We start from the raw sequence: 21,394 nt of genomic DNA on the forward strand, positions 1-21,394 counted from the left end.
ATAAAGTCATTATTTTTGTTCTGTTTTTGCGCACAAAAAGTATTCTCGTTGCTTCATAACATTAAGGTTGAACCACTGTAGTCCCGTGGACTATTTTAACAATGTCTTTTACTACTTTTGAGGACCTTGAATGTGGTAATTACGTTGCTGTCTCTTGGGGATCAGAACATCAAAAATATCTTAATTTGTGTTCAGAAGAAGGTCATACGGGTTCAGACCGACATGGGGTGAGTAATTCATCCCTTTAAGTTGGAGATCTCCTTCTGACTCCTTCATATTTGAGGTATGTTCTGAGATCTGTTGATGGGCATTGTGTTTAGGCTTACTACATTATCTTCTAAGAGACTGGACAAAGCACAGTAAAGAAAACTAAAGTAAGAACGGGCTGATCTGACATTCAGATCCTATGCTGAGACAGCATTAGGGTGCAAACTAAATTCTCCTAGACCTTATTGGTTCTGTAAGGGGATGAGCTTAGATGGGTTGGGAAGTTTTTGGAAGGGCTGTCACCACCATTTTCTGGTCGGGGGTCTTTGTGGGAGCTTTGTTCCTCCTCAACTTCTTTTACTTCCATCTGTAGGAGAAGAAAGTATTCAGCTTTTTTATTGCTGCATCCTAGTTTTGGTTTTCAATTTGCTGCAAGATTGAAATGTTGCATCATGTAAATTGGTTGTCATCTTCACCTGCTCTATGGGAAGATCCACCTTCATATTTTCATCTTCGAGGACTTCAGATGCTACTACAGACTCCTTCCTTTTGTTGGTGGCTCTGAAGACACTTTTTTCTGGAGAGGGTAATAAATCCAAAAAACATTTATAATCAGAAGATTAGAGACAGTAGCATGAAGTCGGTCAGGTTGGTCCATTAGAAAGAACCTTGAGTTTCACCGTTCACAGTGCACATAACAAAACTGACATAGTGAATGGCCAGGCTCTATTAAGACTACTAGAACTACAAATCAATTAATGTTTGTTACAAAGCAATCAATGTCTTCTCTCAAAGCGCAGAAGATTAACACAGACAAAGAAAAAAACCCATCTGTAGATGAAGTGTCTTCTTTCAGCAGACAAGACATGAGGGTTAAAGTGATAAACAGTCTTCAGCATTACCCAAAACACTTCACCTCACATCAAATCAAGTCTGTTCGAGCTCAGCACTTCACAAAGCATTTAATGGGCTTTCTTGATCCTGAGATGCAAACTGCATTGGTTGGTGCCTTTGACATTCAAAGGTAAGACAATCTTGGCTAATGATAGGCTGACAGCAGATGCACTCTTCCTCCAGTAGGTGATGGGAATGGCTCTCGCAGTCATGGCATGTTTGATTACCCCTCTGCAGCGATTGATGTAGTTAAAAGGAGGTTTCTTGTTTTATTTTTTTTTTTGTTTCTGCCATTAGGAATGGCATTATGTGAATCTTTCTGCCCCATGAGACATGATCAAGTGTCTAGAGTAGGTATGAGCCTTCATCGAGGGGCTTTTATAAGCATGGCTGCAGACATACCGTCCGAGGCTAATGCGAGATCTGCATGAGTGAGGGAAACTCAACTCCATCACAAGGACTGCTGGCTCGGCTCTTATGAGTAAAGTGATGGCAGCCCCGGAGCGCCTGCAATTACTCACTGAATGACCTCATGGCATGCAAAAGACACAATGCACTTGCTCATTCAAAGTTTTGTTCATTTTACCCAGTTTACAAAAGTGTCATGCTCATTCACATGCGCCCCCTTAGATTTGTGAGCCAAATGGATTTTGAACAATAACAACAAAAAGTATAAACAAAAAATGGTTTTAGTTAAAAAAACAAAAGTCTTAAATTATTTAACTGATATAATATCAAATGAATTATATAAAAACCCTCGAAAACGGAGACTTTTGAAAACGCTACAGGACGTGTTTTGAAAATGCCTGGGTTGCATTTCAGTGTAAATGGACCAAAACGGAGACTTTTGAAAATGATGGCGTGGCTGCCCACGTTCACTCTGCTTATCCTTGATGACCATGTAAACAATAACATGGAGACTGAACTGCAATCTTTGTTGGCTTTGTTGACAATTTTAGCAGCCATTGTGCAGTTGAACTCTGCATTTTTTTTAATACTGCAGCTAGAAACAACTGTTTACACTTCTACGCGCAGGCCTCATGTGCATGAACGGTCACGTGACATGCATTTTCGGTCGTGTAGTGTAGATGGAGATCGTTTCTGAAACGCCAGCGTAGATGTGGAACGTTTTCATTTTAAAACACCGTTTTAAAACGAAAATGCACTATTGTAAACGGGGCCTCAGTCATTCTTTGCGAAGTCTTGTATGTGTCACTACTGCAATTCTGAGCATTCTCATCTGTTTCATGGTTTTGATCTCTGCCTATTCTTTGGATTATCTCGTTCGTCTGTGTTTTTTGGAACATGTTTGGATTGTCTGCCTGTGTTTTTGACCCTGTGTCTGTCTTGTGGATTACAATTATGGATTATGCTTAATAAAGACTACATTTGGATTCTCAACCTTGTGTCTCGGAACAGTTTGTGACACTTATGCATTTATTTGATAAAAAACTACAGTTAAAACACATTGTAACATTACACATGTCTTAACTGTCACTTTTGTTCAATTTCATGCATGAATAAAAACATTAATACCTTAGCGATTCAAATCTTAGTGACCCCAAACATTTAACATATATCATAAAACACACTGTCACTAAACAAACAAAAGTAGCAAAAAAACACTACAATATAAGTCTCAATATGCAACAGAGTGAGAAAGACATGGTGAACGAAAGCAAAAGAACAGAAACCAATTTAGAGAAAAAAAAGCAGAGAGAATGAGAGAGAGATTTCTCATGAATAACTTATGAACATTTTGATTACCTATCAGGAAAAAAATGGAAACATTTTGTTTTTCCTAACAAGGCACTTGCATACATTTTAAACAAAATGGCCTGATTGAATTTATCTATGATTGAAAGCCCTTCGCAGCATTTGAATCCATGCTGAGCTTTAATATTCCTCTCACAGGATGGCCTTCTATCCAAGAATGAGAGCGTATTTCCCTAATGTAGGTGGGCTTTAGAGAACAGCCTGTCAATTCAAAGCAATTTGTGGCGCACACACGCCTGCACTCGCTGTATTGCGCCGCACACATGCAAGAGTACAAGATCCCTCTTTTTTGCCACTCTCTCTCACTCCCTTAATCATAAATGCATCACAATCACACAGCAGAGATGGTATAAGAGAAAGACGGCGCGAAGGGAAGAGAAAATAAGACTTCTACAAAAACAACAGCCTGTACAATGCCTATCAGCGATGATGTAAAAAGCCTGTATCCGGTGAAGGAAGAGCAGGGAAATGGAACTCTAGGGAGACAGAAGGAAAATCGTATCACGACTTGCCACACTCACCAGGCGTAGCGAAGAGATCTGGGATTTTCGAGCCCTGCCCGGGCTGTTGGGCATAAAAAACCGAGCCGCCGATGTCCACTCCTGGTTTTGCGAACTACAAGGGTTGAGAAAGCAATCTTCAAATAAAGACCATACATGGCTGTGATTCAATCTGATCCTTAAAGTGTGTCTACAATCCGCTGATAACAAGAAACAACTGTGTTTCCAGCACAGCTCGTTCTTCCTCTTTTACTCTCTTTTTCACATTTTCCATTGACCTCAATTTTTCATGAGCTGATATGCTTTGTAGCTCCCTAGCGACCGGCACGGTATTGAATTCATCTGGTTCCAATACATCCCATGCACAACCTATCAATCACCAGAGAGCACAGCAAACTAATCATTTATTGATGAAACAGGGCAGCCATGAATTTCTAACTGCAATAGTCTTATTTATCAAGCCAGATCAAACAATGAGGATCCAAACAAGCTTTAAAAAAGAGACTTGTGGGGGAATAACTTATTCTTCAGCAGACAGCAGACAGTTATTGATGATGAAAAAAGAAGACTGGGGCACTGGAGACACAGAGAGAGACAGAACAGTGGGAAGAGGAGTTTAGAGTGATGCTTTGACAGCAGGATGCATGTCTGAATTAATACTCCCACAAAAGGTAATTTTCTTCCAGCAGGCAGTGCATACCGGATCTACCATTGGGAGCAAGGTGAGCCATTTCTGGCACAGTGAGGGAAAGTGAAGGCTTAATACATTTTTCTCCAGCTCTTGCCACTGTTAGTTGGCTCCATAGAGAGGCGGCTTGGGGGTACTTCACTCATCTCCATCTTCCACTGGTACACACTTCGGGCAATGGTGTTTGCAAGCCCACTAACATGGGGCCTGGGGAATAGCTGTATATTTGTTCAACTCACTTGCTTTTTTAAAGCAAACTCTGCCTGACATCCTTTTGAATTTGAACAGCTGTTGGTGGGCAAAGGAGAAATAAAACAACAGCACTGTGAAAAGTTCTGCTAGAATTCAAGTTTCAGGATGATGGTACAGAATTCACAATCTGAAAAATGGGAAAAAATGCTGTAAACTCAAGAGGTAATTGTGAAAATGTAGATATTTATAAAACTATATTACTGAGTTTTTGGAGAGTTCAAGGTCAATTTTCATTTATTCCCAGCTTCAGACGGCCTCCCAACGGACCACTCACTGACCGTTTGATTAATGTTGCACAAAACTGCCAACACCAATCGAAAAATGGCAGTTCCAATCTGACTGGCATGGCAATGCAATTTTACTAGTCCGTTGAGGTTCACAAGTCCGCCTGGAAACAAATACAATGGTTAATACAATGAATGAAATTACTGGATTTGCCTAGATGTGATGCCAGGTTATGCCATCCAATCTTTGGAAAATATACTCAAGAGTTTTGTTTGGAGTACTCAGAAGAAGGTAAACCAAATACTCACAAGCAGAACTGTGTATTGTACTTTGTTTTCTGAGTTTGTTTGTCTGTATTTATTATTAGGGCCCGAGCACCGATGGTGTGAGGACCCTATTGGAATTGCTCAGCCAATTATTCTTCTTCTCCAAAATGAATCGCATTTTTGAGGGCCTAAAAGTTCTCAAAAACTCATGAAACTTTGCACACGCGTCAGAAGTGGTGAAAATTTACATCTGATATGGGTTTCAGAATTAGGTGTGGCAAAATGGCTCGATAGCGCCACCTACAAAATTTCAATTAAGCGCCCTTCATGCTACGTTTCACGTACAGTTATGAAATTCGGTAGACAGATGTAACAGCCCAATACCTACAAAAAAGCCCTGGGTGCAAAGTTTGTAAACCCAACAGGAAGTGAGATATTTTGAATTTTCTCTACAAAATTTTGGCAGTTTTTGCCATTTCCACATGTTGTACTTTAACGAACTCCTCCTAGAGCTTTAATCAGATCAACATCATATTTGGTCAGTCTAATCTAAAGGCCTTTGAGACGTTAAATTGCGAAGATCTAGAGTTTTCGCTGAAGGGCGTGTTCGTGGCAGCCTGGCAAAGTTCGATGTTTCGCCATGAAACAGGAAGTTGTTGTAACTCAGGCATACAATGTCTGATCTGCCCCAAACTTCACATGTTTTATTAGAGTCCTGACCTGAAGACATCTATATGACAATATTCAGTTACAGTCATAGCGCCACCTGGGGGCAACAGGAAATGACATGTTTTACACTGTGATTAACTCCTCCTATAGCTTTAATCAGATCAACATCATGTGTTGGTCAGTCTAATCTAAAGGCCTTTGTGACGTTAAATTGCAAAGATCTAGAGTTTTCGCTGAAGGGCGTGTCCGTGGCAGCCTGACAAAGTCTGATGCTTCGCCATGAAAGAGGAAGCTGTTGTAACTCAGGCATACTATGTCTGATCTGCCCCAAACTTTACATGAGTGATAAAAGTCCTGGCCTAAAGACATCTATATGACAATATTCAGTTAGCTATAGCGCCACCTGTTGGCAGCAGGAAGTGTGGCACTTTTACATGATGTTGCTATAATTCTCCTTTATTTACTCGCTTACATGCATGTCGCCCACTGTTCGCTGTTTTCTTGAGGCCAACGGGTGGCGGTGAGCCCGGGTGCGAGGGCCCTTTCATCGCTGCTTGCAGCTTTAATTAATTGATGTTTTTTGTACAGCAGGTTGCCGACTAACAGTGATGTAAGTTTTATCTATTATTGTGCTATCTATGGTAAGTATTTCAGATAAAACACCCCTAAAAGTCATGTAAAATAAATAAAATAAAATAAATAATCAGTGGTTGGTCACTATACATGTTGGTCTGACGGACTCTTCCCATCTACAGTAAGTGTACAATTCTTGACCAGACTAATGCTGCCTTCATATGCCATCTAAAATGTCCTACTTTCCACTTTCCTCAAGTCATAATTATGAGTTTGTCACGTTCAGGTGCTTTGTTGTTGGAAAGAATCAAATCATGGAGGCAAGGCCGTCTCTTGCGTATCCGGTGCAGGTTGTTACACCCCGAGATTCGCCTTCACCTTTCACTGCGCTAGATAGTCATTTTGCAGACAATTCTTGAATTTTGATATAATTGAATTTCAAATAAATGCGGCTTTACATACAATTCATTCAATATGCATCAAATGGATATTGGTGTACGTATTGTATTGGTGACTGCAACGCCAAGAGAAAAAAAAAAAAACTAGTTCTCTTCTCCATGTTTAATGTTTATGGCCCACCTTACACGGATACTTGGTTATCAAAATGATCTCAGAGTTACCCAGGTATAAATATGACTTGAGGGGCTGTTCATGTAAAATTTCGGCCTATAGGAATCTTGCATTTATGATAATTGTGATGCACATGATGACAGTATAAGCTGCATTGTGGACCAGACAAACTCTGGCTAAAGCTGGGTGCACACTGTATGATTTATAATAGTCCCTTACGACGGTTGCTTGTCAGACTGAACATGATCCCCGCTGTAAGCCATGTCACACTGTAGGATCTCAGTTGTCATTCATGTCAGACTGTACGGCAGTCTAGGCGCATTGAAAACGGACGCACACAAGAAGACTCATCCGGAGTTTTACATTATCAATCCGTGACACGTTCGGTGACTGTGAGCTGCATTTACACGTGGGATTGAAATGGTGGCCAACAAACAAAAACAATCTCTAGTGTTAATTTTGATCATGGCTTGTCTGAAAGAGAAAAATGGGGAAAAAAGACGATGTGTTTGGAAAAGTGGTGGTTGTTGTTGTCTCACTAATTGTGTCATCAGGTTCTGCGCTCCTATTGGTTTTTGATTTGATGGCTGTGGTAGGAGAAGCCACACTGCAGGACTGTGCGTCAAATCTTCTGACACTGCCAGGATTACGTCTGAGGAAAAATCTGATTGCAACATTCATTAATCAGCTGTCGGCGAACATCTCAAACTAGCGATCAAAGACTTCAGATTTTGGCCTAGGATCAAAGGAATCTTTTAGGATTCTCAATATTTGTCACAGACAGCCAAAATCATACAGTGTGAACCTGGCTTAAAGGGTTAGTTCACAGATAAATTAAAATGATCCCATAACATACTCACCCTCAAGAGATCCTAGGTGTATGTATATGACTTTTTTTCTTTTAGTCAAACACAATCGGAGTTATTTTAAAAATTGTTCTGGCTCTTCCAAGCTTTATAATGGGAGTGAATAGTAATCGATATTTTGAAGCCCAAAAAAGTGCATCCATCCATCATAAAAGTAATCCACATGGTTTCAGGTAGTTAATAAAGGCCTTCTGAAGTGAAGTGATGTGTTTTTGTAAGAAAAATATCCATATTTATAACTTTACAGACTATAATCACTGGCTTCTGGTAACGTCCATCCACAAGTTCCAGCGTATGATTTAGGATGTAGGAGAAGTGTAAGTTTAGATGCCTCTCGCGGTTCAAACAAATGGGGCTGGGCAACAAACTCAAGCTTTTCTCTTTAAAAATTCTTGTTTTAGACTACTATTTCATGAACGGTGTTGTTTTGCTCTATCCACTGTGCTTCCACGTTCATCAACACGTCATGTGTCAGGTCAAATTTAATTCTTCCGCTGGAATCGACTTGCATTTTGCAAGTAAGGGATTCTAGTTTATAAAGATATAAATAAGGATATTTTTCTAATACCAAAACCCATCGCCTCACTTCAGAAGGACTTTATTAACCCCCTGGAGCCGTATGGATTACTTTTATGATGGATGGATGTGATTTTTTGGGTTTCAAAATCTCAGTTACTATTCACTCCCATTATAAAGCTTGGAAGAGCCAAAATATTTTTTTTAAATAACTCAGATTGTGTTCGACTGAGAAAAGATCACACAACTAGGGTGGCTTGAGGATGAGTAAATTATGAGATAATTTTGGGGTGAACTAACCTTTTAAGTGAGACTAGTTCAGTTCAGTCTCAGTTCAGTTCGTAAGGTTAAAAAAGTAGGAAAATAATGTACACTTGATAAGCCAAATAAGATAGGCCAAAAAAGCAAAAGCTGGGGAATGGTAGCTTTAATCCAAAGCGATGCCAAAACCAGGTGTAAATGGGGTTCAAAATGTTGAGACATCTGCATGTTAATATTAGGCATAAAAAGTTGACCACTCGTAAAAGTGATGTGACATGTAGCCAAGTATAGTGTCCCCTACTCTGGATTTATGCTCTGCATTTCACCTATCCAAGTGCACACATACAGCAGTGAGTATTGAACACACACCTGTTTTTGCTTCCATTTTTGTTGCGGCACCTGGGGAGCAATCAGGGGTTAGGTGCCTTGCTCAAGGGTACCTCAGTTGTGGGGAATGAGAGTGGAAGAGATCACTGTTCATTCACCCCCCACCTACATTTCCTGCTGGTACCGAGATTCGAAGTCAAACTCTCTAACCATTAGGCAACAACTCCCTCAGAAGCAATGGTCAGGAACGGATGCAACTTCTTGCACCCTTTCTGGCTACAGTACCTCTTGCGGTCTGGGCGTGTACCACATGGGGTTCGAACCTGACCTGAAAGGTTCAGGGCTTGTGGTTTAGCAAGTTGCACCACTCAGCTGACTCTATGTGATCTGCTGATACGGATCTTGATACCAGGCTTACACAAAGCCTAAGAACAGGTTGTAGTGCCCTTTATACTAACAGAAGCATGGAAGTACAGCAAAAGCTGGGGGTAGCTTCAATCCAAAGCGATGTGATAATGACTCTGAAGCCAGGCGTGGAAGACCCCCTGCTGTATCAGTGAGCCACTCCCCCTGCCTGCACAGGACAGGCCTGACAGAGAGCAGCTGGATGGGTGTCTCTACCAATCCCCTCGAGAAACCAATGTTGCTTCAAAACAGGAAGCCTCCACAGGGACGGCAGCAGGTCTGACATGAGCAAGTCATCGGAGATATGAGGAGACAGCTTCGCCCTGCAGTCCCACAGAAAGGGTCGGGGACAGCTTTGCTGCCTCCGCTTGTCACAGTCACGGATATGTGGCCCCTAGTTCAAGGGAGTGTGATCATCTCTGTCCCTGTTGCACTTTTCCACCCATGTCAACTTTTCTGACACCTAGCTCAACATCTGTTAGGCCAGTAGGAGAATAAACACTAAATACTGTGCTACTGCTTTCATCTGCCGGTGCAATGCCAGCTCTGTCACATGGAAAAAAAACCCTACTGAGATTTCTAATAATACTCCATGCAGTTTACATGACAATAAAATATAGGCTTAAACATACTGCATCGATTGCTTAAAGAAGATGAGACAGATTCTTCTGTAATTCAATTTCATTATCAAAATGTTTATATTGGAATGACATCATTGGATAATGCATGCAGCCAGACGGATAAAAGAAAGGGTTTTTTGTAGAGGTGGCTGACGGAGACCAAAGCTGAGTCTTTGTCTCCCTCATGTGGTCAATACAAGATCTGTAGAAAAGATGCTATGAAAAGGAAAAATCATGCTTTGGATTAAGAGAAATCATGCAATGTAATTATGGAATTTCTTTTCTTCCTTCCTTTCTTTTTTTTTTCTTTTAATAACATGATTTTAAGAATAAAATTGTGCTGTTAAACGATTAATCAAGATTAATCGCATCCAAAATAAAAATTTTGTTTACATAATATGCGTGTAATTTGTACATTTATTATGTATATATAAATGCACAAACATGTATATTATATATATATAAGAAACATTTACATGTAGATATGTATTTATAGTTATATATAATATTATAAATAAATAGCAATACTTTATATATAAATATAATATATTTTGTTAAATATATACATACGTGTGTGTATTTATATATGCATAATAAATATACAAAGTACACACACACACATATATATATATATATATATATATATATATATATATATATATATATATATATATATATAAACTTTTATTTTGGAAGCGATTCATCATAATTTACAGCACTAAAAATATTAACTTTTGAAAATTGATCATTTTTATTTTAATATTTATGTAATTATTTATATACAATACCTTTCAAAAACAACAACAACAACAGAAAGAAACATTTGTGACTGGTAAGATTTCATTGTCCCTTATGTTCACCAACATGTGTAAATAATTTTGAAATGTAATTAATTTAATCATAATATAATTAAATATAATAACATTGTAACATTATAATGTAACATTATACAATGTATCAAACATTTTATAATTATTAAATTTTATATATATATATATATATATATATATATATATATATATATATATATATATATATATATATATATATATATATATATGTATGTATGTATGTATGTGTGTATGTATATATATATATATGTATATATATATATATATATATATATATATATATATATATATATATATATATATATATATATATATATATATATATATATATACAGTACCTGTCAAAAGTTTGGAAACTACACATTTTTAATGTTTTTGAAAATGTTTTGTTCTTTCAAAAAAAAAATAATAATAATTTCAAATATGCAAACATAAGCCTCTAAATCCCCCCAAGATCTAAAATGTTCTTAGGATCATAAGAAACCAATCAAATAAACTGCATAAAGCTTTGAATTACTAGATTCTCTGAAGGGGAAATTAATATGTATTAAAGTGTTTGTTTTCCTCTCAACAAATACAGATTACAGGTAAATGTAAACAGATTATGGAACTACACCTTGAAATTTAATGACACTTTGATGAGAGTTTGATTGCTATTCCATCTTCATTGTATCAAAGATAATTGGCCACTTTCTTCAAATTATTTCCTCCACTCAATGAAGCTGATGAAGCATGAGATTCAATTAGACATGGAGCAACCACAAGTGCTTTCCCTTCTAACATCAACAGGCAAACAGTTTGCTGTCATTTCTCTTATTTACAATCACCAGATGTCTCAAACTTTACTTTGGAGAGCTCCGGGTCCCAGTCCACAAAGTGTGTATTTTTTCTCCATCACTTATTTGCCAGGTCTAGCTCTTATTGTAGTCTGGACCCTCCCAAAGCATCAAGTCAACATGCACACTATCACAAAACAATTTATCCTCATTCTTTGGGTCCAGGGGAGGGTTTCAGCGCCTTCCCCCGGTGAGGGAGTTCGGTTCTCACTTGATCAAGTAACACAAACTCTGAGCTTTGGGACAGTTTGAAAAAGGAGAGGTGAGAAGAACTCAATACCTCCTACAGACAGTGATTGATGAGGGGAATGTACCCACTCCCAACTCGCACGGACACAGATCAGCCTGATTGGAGACACTGAGATCCTGTGACGGTAACATTTTTCTCAAGTATCTGATCTTCAGCGCTAATGAACAGTAGCCAATTTATATCTGGTCCAAATTGAAACTTTCTCGCTAACTGGGTTGGGTCAGAAGGGAAAGGGACGGGTGCTGCTGATCAAGATTGGTGTTTTGTAAACTAGTTCAGGACATTAGCTCTGTTATATGTTTAATCTCCACATTACTGTTCAAGAGAGCAAATAATACTAATGTGGCACTCTACACCCATTTGCCTGTGTTCATCCCTGCCTTCTGAAGAATTATCCTATTAGCTACTGATGAGCAAAATCAATACCAGCATTTTCATTAGATAAAAAAATAAAAAAAATGCCTGGTTAAAAACAACCCCCCAAAAAATGAACAAACCTAGCGATTGGGTTGTTTTAACCCAGCGGTTGGGTTAAATGTTTGCCCGACCTGCTGGGTAGTTTTATTTAACTCAACTATTGTTTAAAAATGACTATATGTCTGCCTTAAAATGAACCCAAAATAGGTTGGAAATTAAAAATCAGACACAATTACTAGAGGCAACAATAATAATCAAAAGGTGATTATTTAATTATTATTTATTAAACTTATGAATGTTCATTTATTAAACATATTAATAAATGTTAATTTCCAACATACTTTGGGTTCATTTTAAGCAAGCAATACTGTCATTTTTAAACAATAGCTGAGATAAATAAAACTACCCATCAGGTTGGGCAAACATTTAACCCAACCGCTGGGTTGTAAAACAACCTATTCGCTGGGTTTGTCCATTTTCAACCCAACTTGGGTTGTTTTTAATCCAACATTTTTTAGAGTGAATGCATATTTTACCCATGAAATAGTTAAACTATTATATGATACTATTATCCTTACCAAAGTTCTGTCTTGTTTTCCTTTTTTTAGCGCTGGAAGAATGCCATTGTTGATCCTAGAAAAGGAAGAAATGAAATAGTTTAAAGAAATAATATTTAAATTAAAATTAAAAATTATTTAAATTATTTAATAAATATGATAATGAAATATTTAAAGAAATAGTTTTTTAAAATCTGTTATCACGTACTCATCCTCTGGTTGTTCCAAACCTTTTTGCTTTCTTTCTTCCATGGAAAGTATTAAAATATTTTGAAACCAGAAATCTGTTTTGTTTTGTTATGTCAGTTCTGGAAATTTTATTAATTCTATGATTTAATAGTGAAATCTAAGCTATGCATTTTGAATGTTAATTTAATTTGGCCATTACAAATATATTAATTTTACTTTATTTCTAGATTTTATTTTATATACATATATATACCTACCATTCAAGTTTGGGGTCAGTAAGATTTTTTTTTTTTTAAGAAATAAATATTTTTAATCAGCAAAAGTGACAATGTTTCAAATAAATGTTGTTCTTTTGAACTGTCTATTCATCAAAGAATAATGAATAAAAATGTATCTCAGTTTCCACAAAAAAATATAAAGCACAACAACTGAAGAATTCAGATGCAAAAGCCTAAGTGCCGTCTGAAATTTTCTTCTAAAATAAGCATTTTTTCAAGCTTGTATATTTAGGTTCAGTAATTCCACTTTAATGGTAATTAATAGGTCCTTTTCATTGCCATTAAAGTGAAATAACTGAATATAAACATACAAGCTCGATAAAAATGCTTATTTCAGAAGAAGATTTCACTTAGAGGCTTTTGCATCTGAAGTCATAATAATATGAAATGTTTCCTGAGCAGCAATTCAGCATATTAGAATGATTTCTGAAGGATCATGTGACACTGAAGACCGGATTAATGATGCTGAAAATTCAGTTTTGTCATCATAAGGATAAACTGCATTTTAAAAAACATATTAAAATTGTAATAATATTTCACAATATTAATGTTTTACTGTAGTTTTGATCAAATAAATGCAGCCTTGGTGAGCAAGTGACAAAATCTTACCAACTCTAAACTCAAACAGTAGTGTCGTTTATTCAAATTTCTGCACAGAATTAATCATATGGCTTCAGAAGTGGACTATTTTTCTATTTGTTCTCCATGGGGAAAAAAAAGAAAGGTTATGAATGGCAAAGGTGAGCAAATGATGGCAAACTTTACTACAAGAAAGTGCAATAAAAGGGCATATGTCATTGCATTTATCATGTCTTATAATCTTCCTTACACATCAGTGAGGCTGTGGATTACCCCTTTGCTTGGAGCCAGATGATACGGCAGAGACCGGAACCTCTCTGCCCCTACAGCAACATAACAGTGGTTGTTCTGCAGCTCATATGCTCCACTTAAAGGCTTCCCATTCAGCATGCACAACCTGAAAGGATTGAAACCACTGAACATTGTCTTTCATTTTACACATCTTCATTTCATGAATGCAGCACATACCTGTGCACAGCTCCAGTGCGAAGGTGAACTTTCTCGGTCACCATGGCCAGTACGTTTTCCCAGCTAGCAAGCGTGTGTTTGGGAATCAGCACCCGTGCTGGAGGAACCAAGATATCTCCATTGGTAAAAACACTACAAAAGAGAATCGAATTTGGCATTTATGAACTCAATCCACACATCTGTGCTTCCAAAACTGATGATTAACAACATGTGAGAAAATTAGACATGCCATTCGAAATAAATAATTAAATAAAGCAGAGATCATTGATCTGATTTTATACCATTAGACAGCATTAAAGAACTAGACTTTGCCGTAGCCTGAGGGTTTGCCATTGAAGACTTCCAATAGGGACACATTAAAAGCAGGGCTCACTTGATGGTGCACGACTCATTACTGATTCTCTTCCATCGGGCTGGGACTATTATTCTGCTGTGAACTACAGGTTGGATCTGCAGTGGAGACAAATGAGCAGGACCCCGCTGAGCATCACTGACAATAACTGTTCCACTACTCATTTAGGGCACTTACACATCTGGTTTTCTTCAATCAGCCGTCTTAAATGTTGTGTTGGTTGCTGTACGGATGGAAACAAGGAGCTAAAAGGGTGGCAGACAGTGACATATAATGCCATATCCTCAAGCAAAGTTACTCTAAGTGGGTATTTTTATGATTATTGCTCTATTATGGTCTACTCCATTTTGGTCTCTGAGGAAGACTGTAAAAACTATTAGCTTAATAAGTCACTTCAAATAGTCCAAACTTTGAATAGTACCAAGCCTGCATCATCTACAACCCTAATCAAAACAGTGACTAAACTGTTTTTATGCTTGGCATCACAGAAACCCAAATTATGTACATGTAAAAATCATCCATTTGGATTATACAGTTTTAACATACACAAAACTAATAAACTCAATGTGATTCATGTCAGTCATATCTAAATGAAACAGGTCAGAATTCTGCACTCAAAAATCATGGCATAGTTTATTATTAGCTATTTGCATCTAACTATTTAAATAATCATATTTTAAAATGCATTTTTTATTATTCTTAGAATGGACCTTTTTCACAGACTCATCATCATTGTAAATACTGCTTTTTATATATGTACATTTATAATACTATGCTTAGTATTATATTAGCTTTGCATCAAATTACAAAAAAATAGTTAATGCTGTTAACATCAAATTGACATCTTTCTCTCCTCCGACTGTCGTTATCAATCTATCTCTGTTTTTTTTTTTTTTTTTTTTTTTTAAAGTTGTGAAAACACTGTTGTGGAGTTTTTCTTTTGCTATTTGAGCAAATGGGAATACGAAAAATATATTTAATGTATTCTCTCATTCACCACTATAGAAGTTTACCCAACTATGATGACTTCCACTTCTGAGAAACCCAGAAATGTGAAAAGGGTCAATTGGTTTAAATCTTTATAAGTCTTTTAGTAGCTGTTTACACGACACCGTTTTCAACTAAAAACGGAAAACGTTTCGGGGGCCAGAAAACGTAACTGGAAAAAAACCCTACAACTGGAAAACTTTGTATGCGTTTTGGGCATTCGTTTACACGACAATGGTGTTTTGGGGTCCCAAAAATGCAAACTTTTGAAAACAACTTTAAGTTCAAGTTTTTAAAAACGATATCATTATTGTCTTCATGTAAACTATAAAAACTCAAATTTGTGAAAACGGTGACGTCATGCGTATTACGTGTTCAATCCGTAGTGTTTCTTTACAAAGTGACATCGGCATCTACTGGCCTGGTATGAATAATACAGCGTTTTTAGTCGTTTCTGCGTATCCAAGTGAACAGGGATCGTTTTGTCAACACTGTCGTCTGTACATGAAAAACACAAAAGAAAAACTTTTCCGTTTATAGTACATCGTTGTCTTGTAAACATACCCTACAACTGGAAAACGTTTTATGCGTTTTGGGCGTTCATTTACATGACAATGGTGTTTTGGGGTCCCAAAATTTAAAAACGATATCATTATTGTCTTCATGTAAACAACAAAAATGCAAATTTGTGAAAACGGTGACGTCATGCGTATTACGTGTTCAGTCTATAGGCGAGTAGTGTTTCTTTACAAAGTGACACTGCCAACTACTGGCCTGGCAGCAGAATACAGTGTTTTTAATCATTTTTGTGGATCTGTGTGAAAGGGGATCGTTTTTACAACGTTGTTGTGTACGTGAAAAACTTTTCCATTTATAGTACATCGTTGTCTTGTAAACATACCCTACAACTGGAAAACTTTTTATGCGTTTTGGGCGTTCATTTACATGACAATGGTGTTTTGGGGTCCCAAAAACTTGTAAACTACAAAAATGCAAATTTGTGAAAACGGTGACGTCATGCGTATTACGTGTTAAGTCTATAGGCGAATAGTGTTTCTTTACAAAGTGACATTGCCATCTACTGGCCTGGTATGAATGATAGAGTGTTTTTAGTAATTTTTGTGGATCTGTGTGAAAGGGGATTGTTTCGACAATGTTGTTGTCTGTATGCAAAAAATGCAAAAGATAAAACTTTTCCATTTATAGTACATCACTGTCTTGTAAACATACCCTAAAACTGGAAAAACTTTTTATGTGTTTTGGCGGTCATTTACACGACAATGGTGCTTTGGGGGCCAGAAAACACAAACTTTTGAAAACACCCTTAAGTTCATGTTTTTGAAAACAATACCATTATTGTCTTCATGTGAACTAGAAAAACTCAAATTTCGGAAAACGATGACGTCATGCGCATGTGTATTATGTGTTCAGTCTATAGGCGCATAGTGTTTCTTTACAAAGTGACATCGCCATCTACTGGCCTGGCATGCATAATACAGCATTTTTAGTCATTTTTGTGGATCCGTATGAACAGGGATCCACAAAAGTTGCTGTTCAAAAATTGACAAAAAACTTTTTTATGCGTTTTGGCCATTCATTTACACAACAACAATGTTTTGGAGGCCCAAAAAGGCAACATTTTTAAAACAACCTTAAAAGTTCAAGTTTTTGAAAACACTATCACTATCGTCTTCATGTAAACTAGAAAAACTCAAATTTGTGAAAACGATGACGTCATGCGCATGTGTATTATGTGTTCAGTCTATAGGTGAGTAGTGTTTCTTTACAAAGTGACACTGCCAACTACTGGCCTGGCAGCAGAATACAGTGTTTTTAATCATTTTTGTGGATCTATGTGAAAGGGGATCGTTTTTACAACGTTGTTGTGTACGTGAAAAACTTTTCCATTTATAGTACATCGTTGTCTTGTAAACATAACCTACAACTGGAAAACTTTTTATGCGTTTTGGCCGTTCATTTACACAACAATGGTGTCTTGGGGTCCCAAAAGTGCAAACTTTTGAAAACATCTTTAAGTTCAAGTTTTTAAAAACGATATCATTATTGTCTTCATGTAAACTACAAAAATGCAAATTTGTGAAAACGGTGACGTCATGGGTATTACGTGTTAAGTCTATAGGCGAATAGTGTTTCTTTACAAAGTGGCATTGCCATCTACTGGCCTGGTATGAATGATAGAGTGTTTTTAGTCATTTTTCTGGATCTGTGTGTATGGGTATTGTTTCGACAATGTTGTTGTCTGTACGCGACAAATGCAAAAGAAAAAACTTTTCCATTTATAGTACATCACGGTCTTGTAAACATACCCTAAAACTAGAAAACTTTTTATGCGTTTTGGCCGTTATTTATACGACAATGGTGCTTTGGGGGCCAGAAAACTTTTAAAAACACCCTTAAGTTCATGTTTTTGAAAACAATACCATTATCGTCTTCATGTAAACTAGAAAAACTCAAATTTGTGAAAACGATGACATCATGCGCATGTGTATTATGTGTTCAGTCTATAGGTGAGTAGTGTTTCTTTACAAAGTGACATCGCCATCTACTGGTCTGGCTGCAGAATACGGTGTTTTTAATCATTTTTGTGGATCTGTGTGAAAGGGGATCGTTTTGACGTATGTGAAAAACTTTTCCATTTATAGTACATCGTTGTCTTGTTAACATACCCTAAAATTTGAAAACTTCTTATGTGTTGTGGCCGTTCATTTACATGACAATGGTGTCTTGCGGATCCGAAACAGCAAACTTTTGAAAACAATCTCAAAAGGTCAAGTTTTTGAAAATAACATCGTTATCGTCTTCATGTAAACTACAAAAACTCAAATTTGTGAAAATGGTGACGTCATGCGCATGTAGTGTTTCTTTACAAAGTGGCATCGCCATCTACTGGCCCGGCAGGATAACACAAAGCGTTTTTAGTCATTTCAGCTGATCCATGTGAACGGGGATCATTGTCAACATTGTTGTCTGTACGCGAAAAACACAAAGGAAAAACTTTTCTGTTTTAGTACATCGTTGTCATGTAAACATATAGATAACATTTAACAAATATAGTATTTTGGTATCATGGTGCTTATATTATGCTATGTTCATTATAGTACACTTTCCTGCAGTGTTTCGCTCCAACTTTAACAAAAACCTGAGCCAGTGTTTGTATGAAAATTACAAGTGTTGTGGAGGAAGATAGAGCTGCAGGAAGATAGAGCTCCAGAGCAGGGCTGAGCACACTCGTGCTAAATTGTCGCACTGGTAATTATCCAACAGATAGCTCTAAACCATTAAACAGCTGTAACCACTTGTATTTTTCTTTGTTGTTGTTGTTTTTATATATGTATAAGTGAATGCTGACTAAATAATTTTCTAAAATAATGTTATAAGTAGCCAGAAAACTAAGCCTGCCCCAGACCCTGACTTGAAATGGAGTGAAACAGCTGACTCAAATGGAGATATCAATACACGTTCACTTTATGGTTTAGAGGCATGAAATCAGTCATCCGCTACAGTCTGGAGAAACCTTGCAGAGATATGTAGTAGAGTCAATAATGATGTAGGACGTGAAACAGCAGTAATGATCATACTGCAAACATGTTTTGATTTGCCTCCTCTTTACTGCTCTGATATATGTACTCAAACAAACTCACTGAAGAAAAAAAAAACATGATTTAGATTATATTTAAAATATCAAATATAGTATGATAAAATGTTTTGAATACTGTAGCTTCCAAGACTCTTACCGGTTCACTTTTCTTTTTTGGCGGTTTCTGTGTTATGTGATGATGATAGCTATAAAAGAAAAAAGGAGAGAGAAAGTATAGTTAACATAATTTTAAAACATATAATAGGCCTATGGTTAATATACAGAAGAGGATTAGGGCCAAGCAATAATAAAAAAAATAAAACCATCTCGAGATCAAAGTTGTTAAATTTTGAGAAAAAAATCGTTAAATTTCGAAAAAAAAAAAAAAGTCAGAATAAAATGTGGAGAATAAACTCATTAAATTACAAGAAAAAACTTGTTAAATTTCAAGAAAAAAGTTGAGATAAAATGTTGAGAATAAACTTGTTAAATTTCGAGAAAAAAGTCGACATAAAATATTGAGAATAAAGTCATTAAATTACGAGAAAAAAAGTTGTTAAATTACGAGAACAAATTGTTAAATTATGAGAAAAATGTCATTAAATTTCGAGAAAAAAAGTCGAGATAAAATGTAGAGAATAAACTCATTAAATTATGAGAATAAAGTCATTAAATTACAAGAAAAAAGTTAAATTATGAAAACAAATTTGTAATTTAACGAATTTGTTCTCGTAATTTAACAAATTTTTTCTCATAAATTAATGACTTTATTCTCAACATTTTACCTCGACTTTTTTCTCAAAATTTAACGAGATTTTTCTCGTAATTTAACGATTTTATTCTCGTAATTTAACAACTTTTTTCTCATAATTTAAGGACTTTATTCTCAACATTTTATCTCGACTTTTTTCTCGAAATTTAACGAGATTTTTTTATAATTTAACAAATTTGTTCTCGTAATTTAACGACTCTTTTCTCGTAATTTAACGATTTTTTATTCTCAACATTTTATCTCAAATTTTTTCTCAAAATTTTATGAGTTTTTTTTCTTGTAATTTAACGAGTTTATTCTCAACATTTTATCTCGACTTTTTTCTCGAAATTTAACAACTTTAATCTCAAGATGGTTTTATTTTTTTATTATTGCTTGGCCCTAATCCTCTTCCGTATTAAATTATGAGAACAAATTTGTAATTTAATGAATTTGTTCTCATAATTGAACGACATTTTTCTTATAAATTAATGACTTTATTCTCAACATTTTATCTCGACTTTTTTATCAAAATTTAACAAGTTTATTCTCGTAATTTAATGACTTTTTCTCGAAATTTAACAAGGTTTTTTTCTCATAATTTAATGAGTTTATTCTCAACATTTTATCTCGACTTTTTTCTCGAAATTTAACATTTTTCTCATAATTTAACGAATTTGTTCTCGTAATTTAACAGCTTTTTTTCTCATAATTTAATGACTTTATTCTCAACGTTTTATCTCGACTTTTTTCTCGAAATTTAACGAGTTTATTCTCAACATTTTATCTCAAATTTTTTCTCAAAATTTAACGCGTTTTTTCTCGTAATTTAACGAGTTTATTCTCAACGTTTTATCTCAACTTTTTTCTCGAAATTTAACAAGTTTTTTTCTCGTAATTTAACGAGTTTATTCTCAACATTTTATCTAGAATTTTTTCTCAAAATGTAACGAGTTTTTTCTCGAAATTTAACAACTTTAATCTCGAGATGGTTTTATTTATTTTTTATTATTGCTTGGCCCTAATCCTCTTCCGTATTAATATAAGTATTTAAAAAGTTTTTTTTTTTTTTCATGGCTTTGCAATGTAAATTTCATAAAGTAAGTAAAAACACTGAAGAAGCACTACATGGCAGCCAGGTCACAATTAACACAAATTATGCAAGAAATTAAATTTGCTAGAGAGAGAGAGAGAGAGAAAAAAAGCTCTCTGTAAACTGCTAAGATTAAAATTTTATTATAATTTAATTCCAATTAATGATATTGCTGATTCAAAACCTAAAAATATATATATTTTTTAATACAAGTTTACTTACACTATAATAGTTTACTTACTTTATTAGAAAATAATTCCACCATTACAATGTGAATAAATGAACTTACTGGAGTTTTTTCAGTCTCTCTGCTCCGGCTGCCACATATCTCTCTCCGTGCACCAGCTGCTCCAGATTCACCACCCTGTGACCCTTGTTAGGGGTGTAAATGTTTCGCACTGCCCCAAACGGAGCTGTGATGCCTCGAGTGACAGTGTTCAGAAAGCTGTCAAAAGTGTATGACTGGCGCTGACTGATGACAAACCTTCGGCCGGGGTAAAAAGCATCTCCGTTCCTGAAAACAGTAACCGTTTTGGTTAGCGGAAGCTGTGTATGAAACCACCGACCAGACAT

General features: G+C 36.0%; 1 protein-coding gene across 1 annotated transcript; it reads right to left on the reverse strand.

Moving 5' to 3' along the window:
• Positions 1–397: 397 nt before the first annotated feature.
• Positions 398–21,394, reverse strand: LOC137006295 (doublecortin domain-containing protein 2). Its single transcript, XM_067366927.1, is given in 9 exon segments — positions 398–574; positions 684–784; positions 3,399–3,492; positions 12,548–12,602; positions 13,823–13,969; positions 14,041–14,172; positions 14,414–14,490; positions 19,135–19,183; positions 21,111–21,394. Coding segments are annotated over 9 exon segments (1,116 nt in total).

Source organism: Chanodichthys erythropterus, chromosome 18 (assembly GCF_024489055.1).
Source record: "Chanodichthys erythropterus isolate Z2021 chromosome 18, ASM2448905v1, whole genome shotgun sequence".
Lineage (NCBI taxonomy): Eukaryota > Metazoa > Chordata > Actinopteri > Cypriniformes > Xenocyprididae > Chanodichthys > Chanodichthys erythropterus.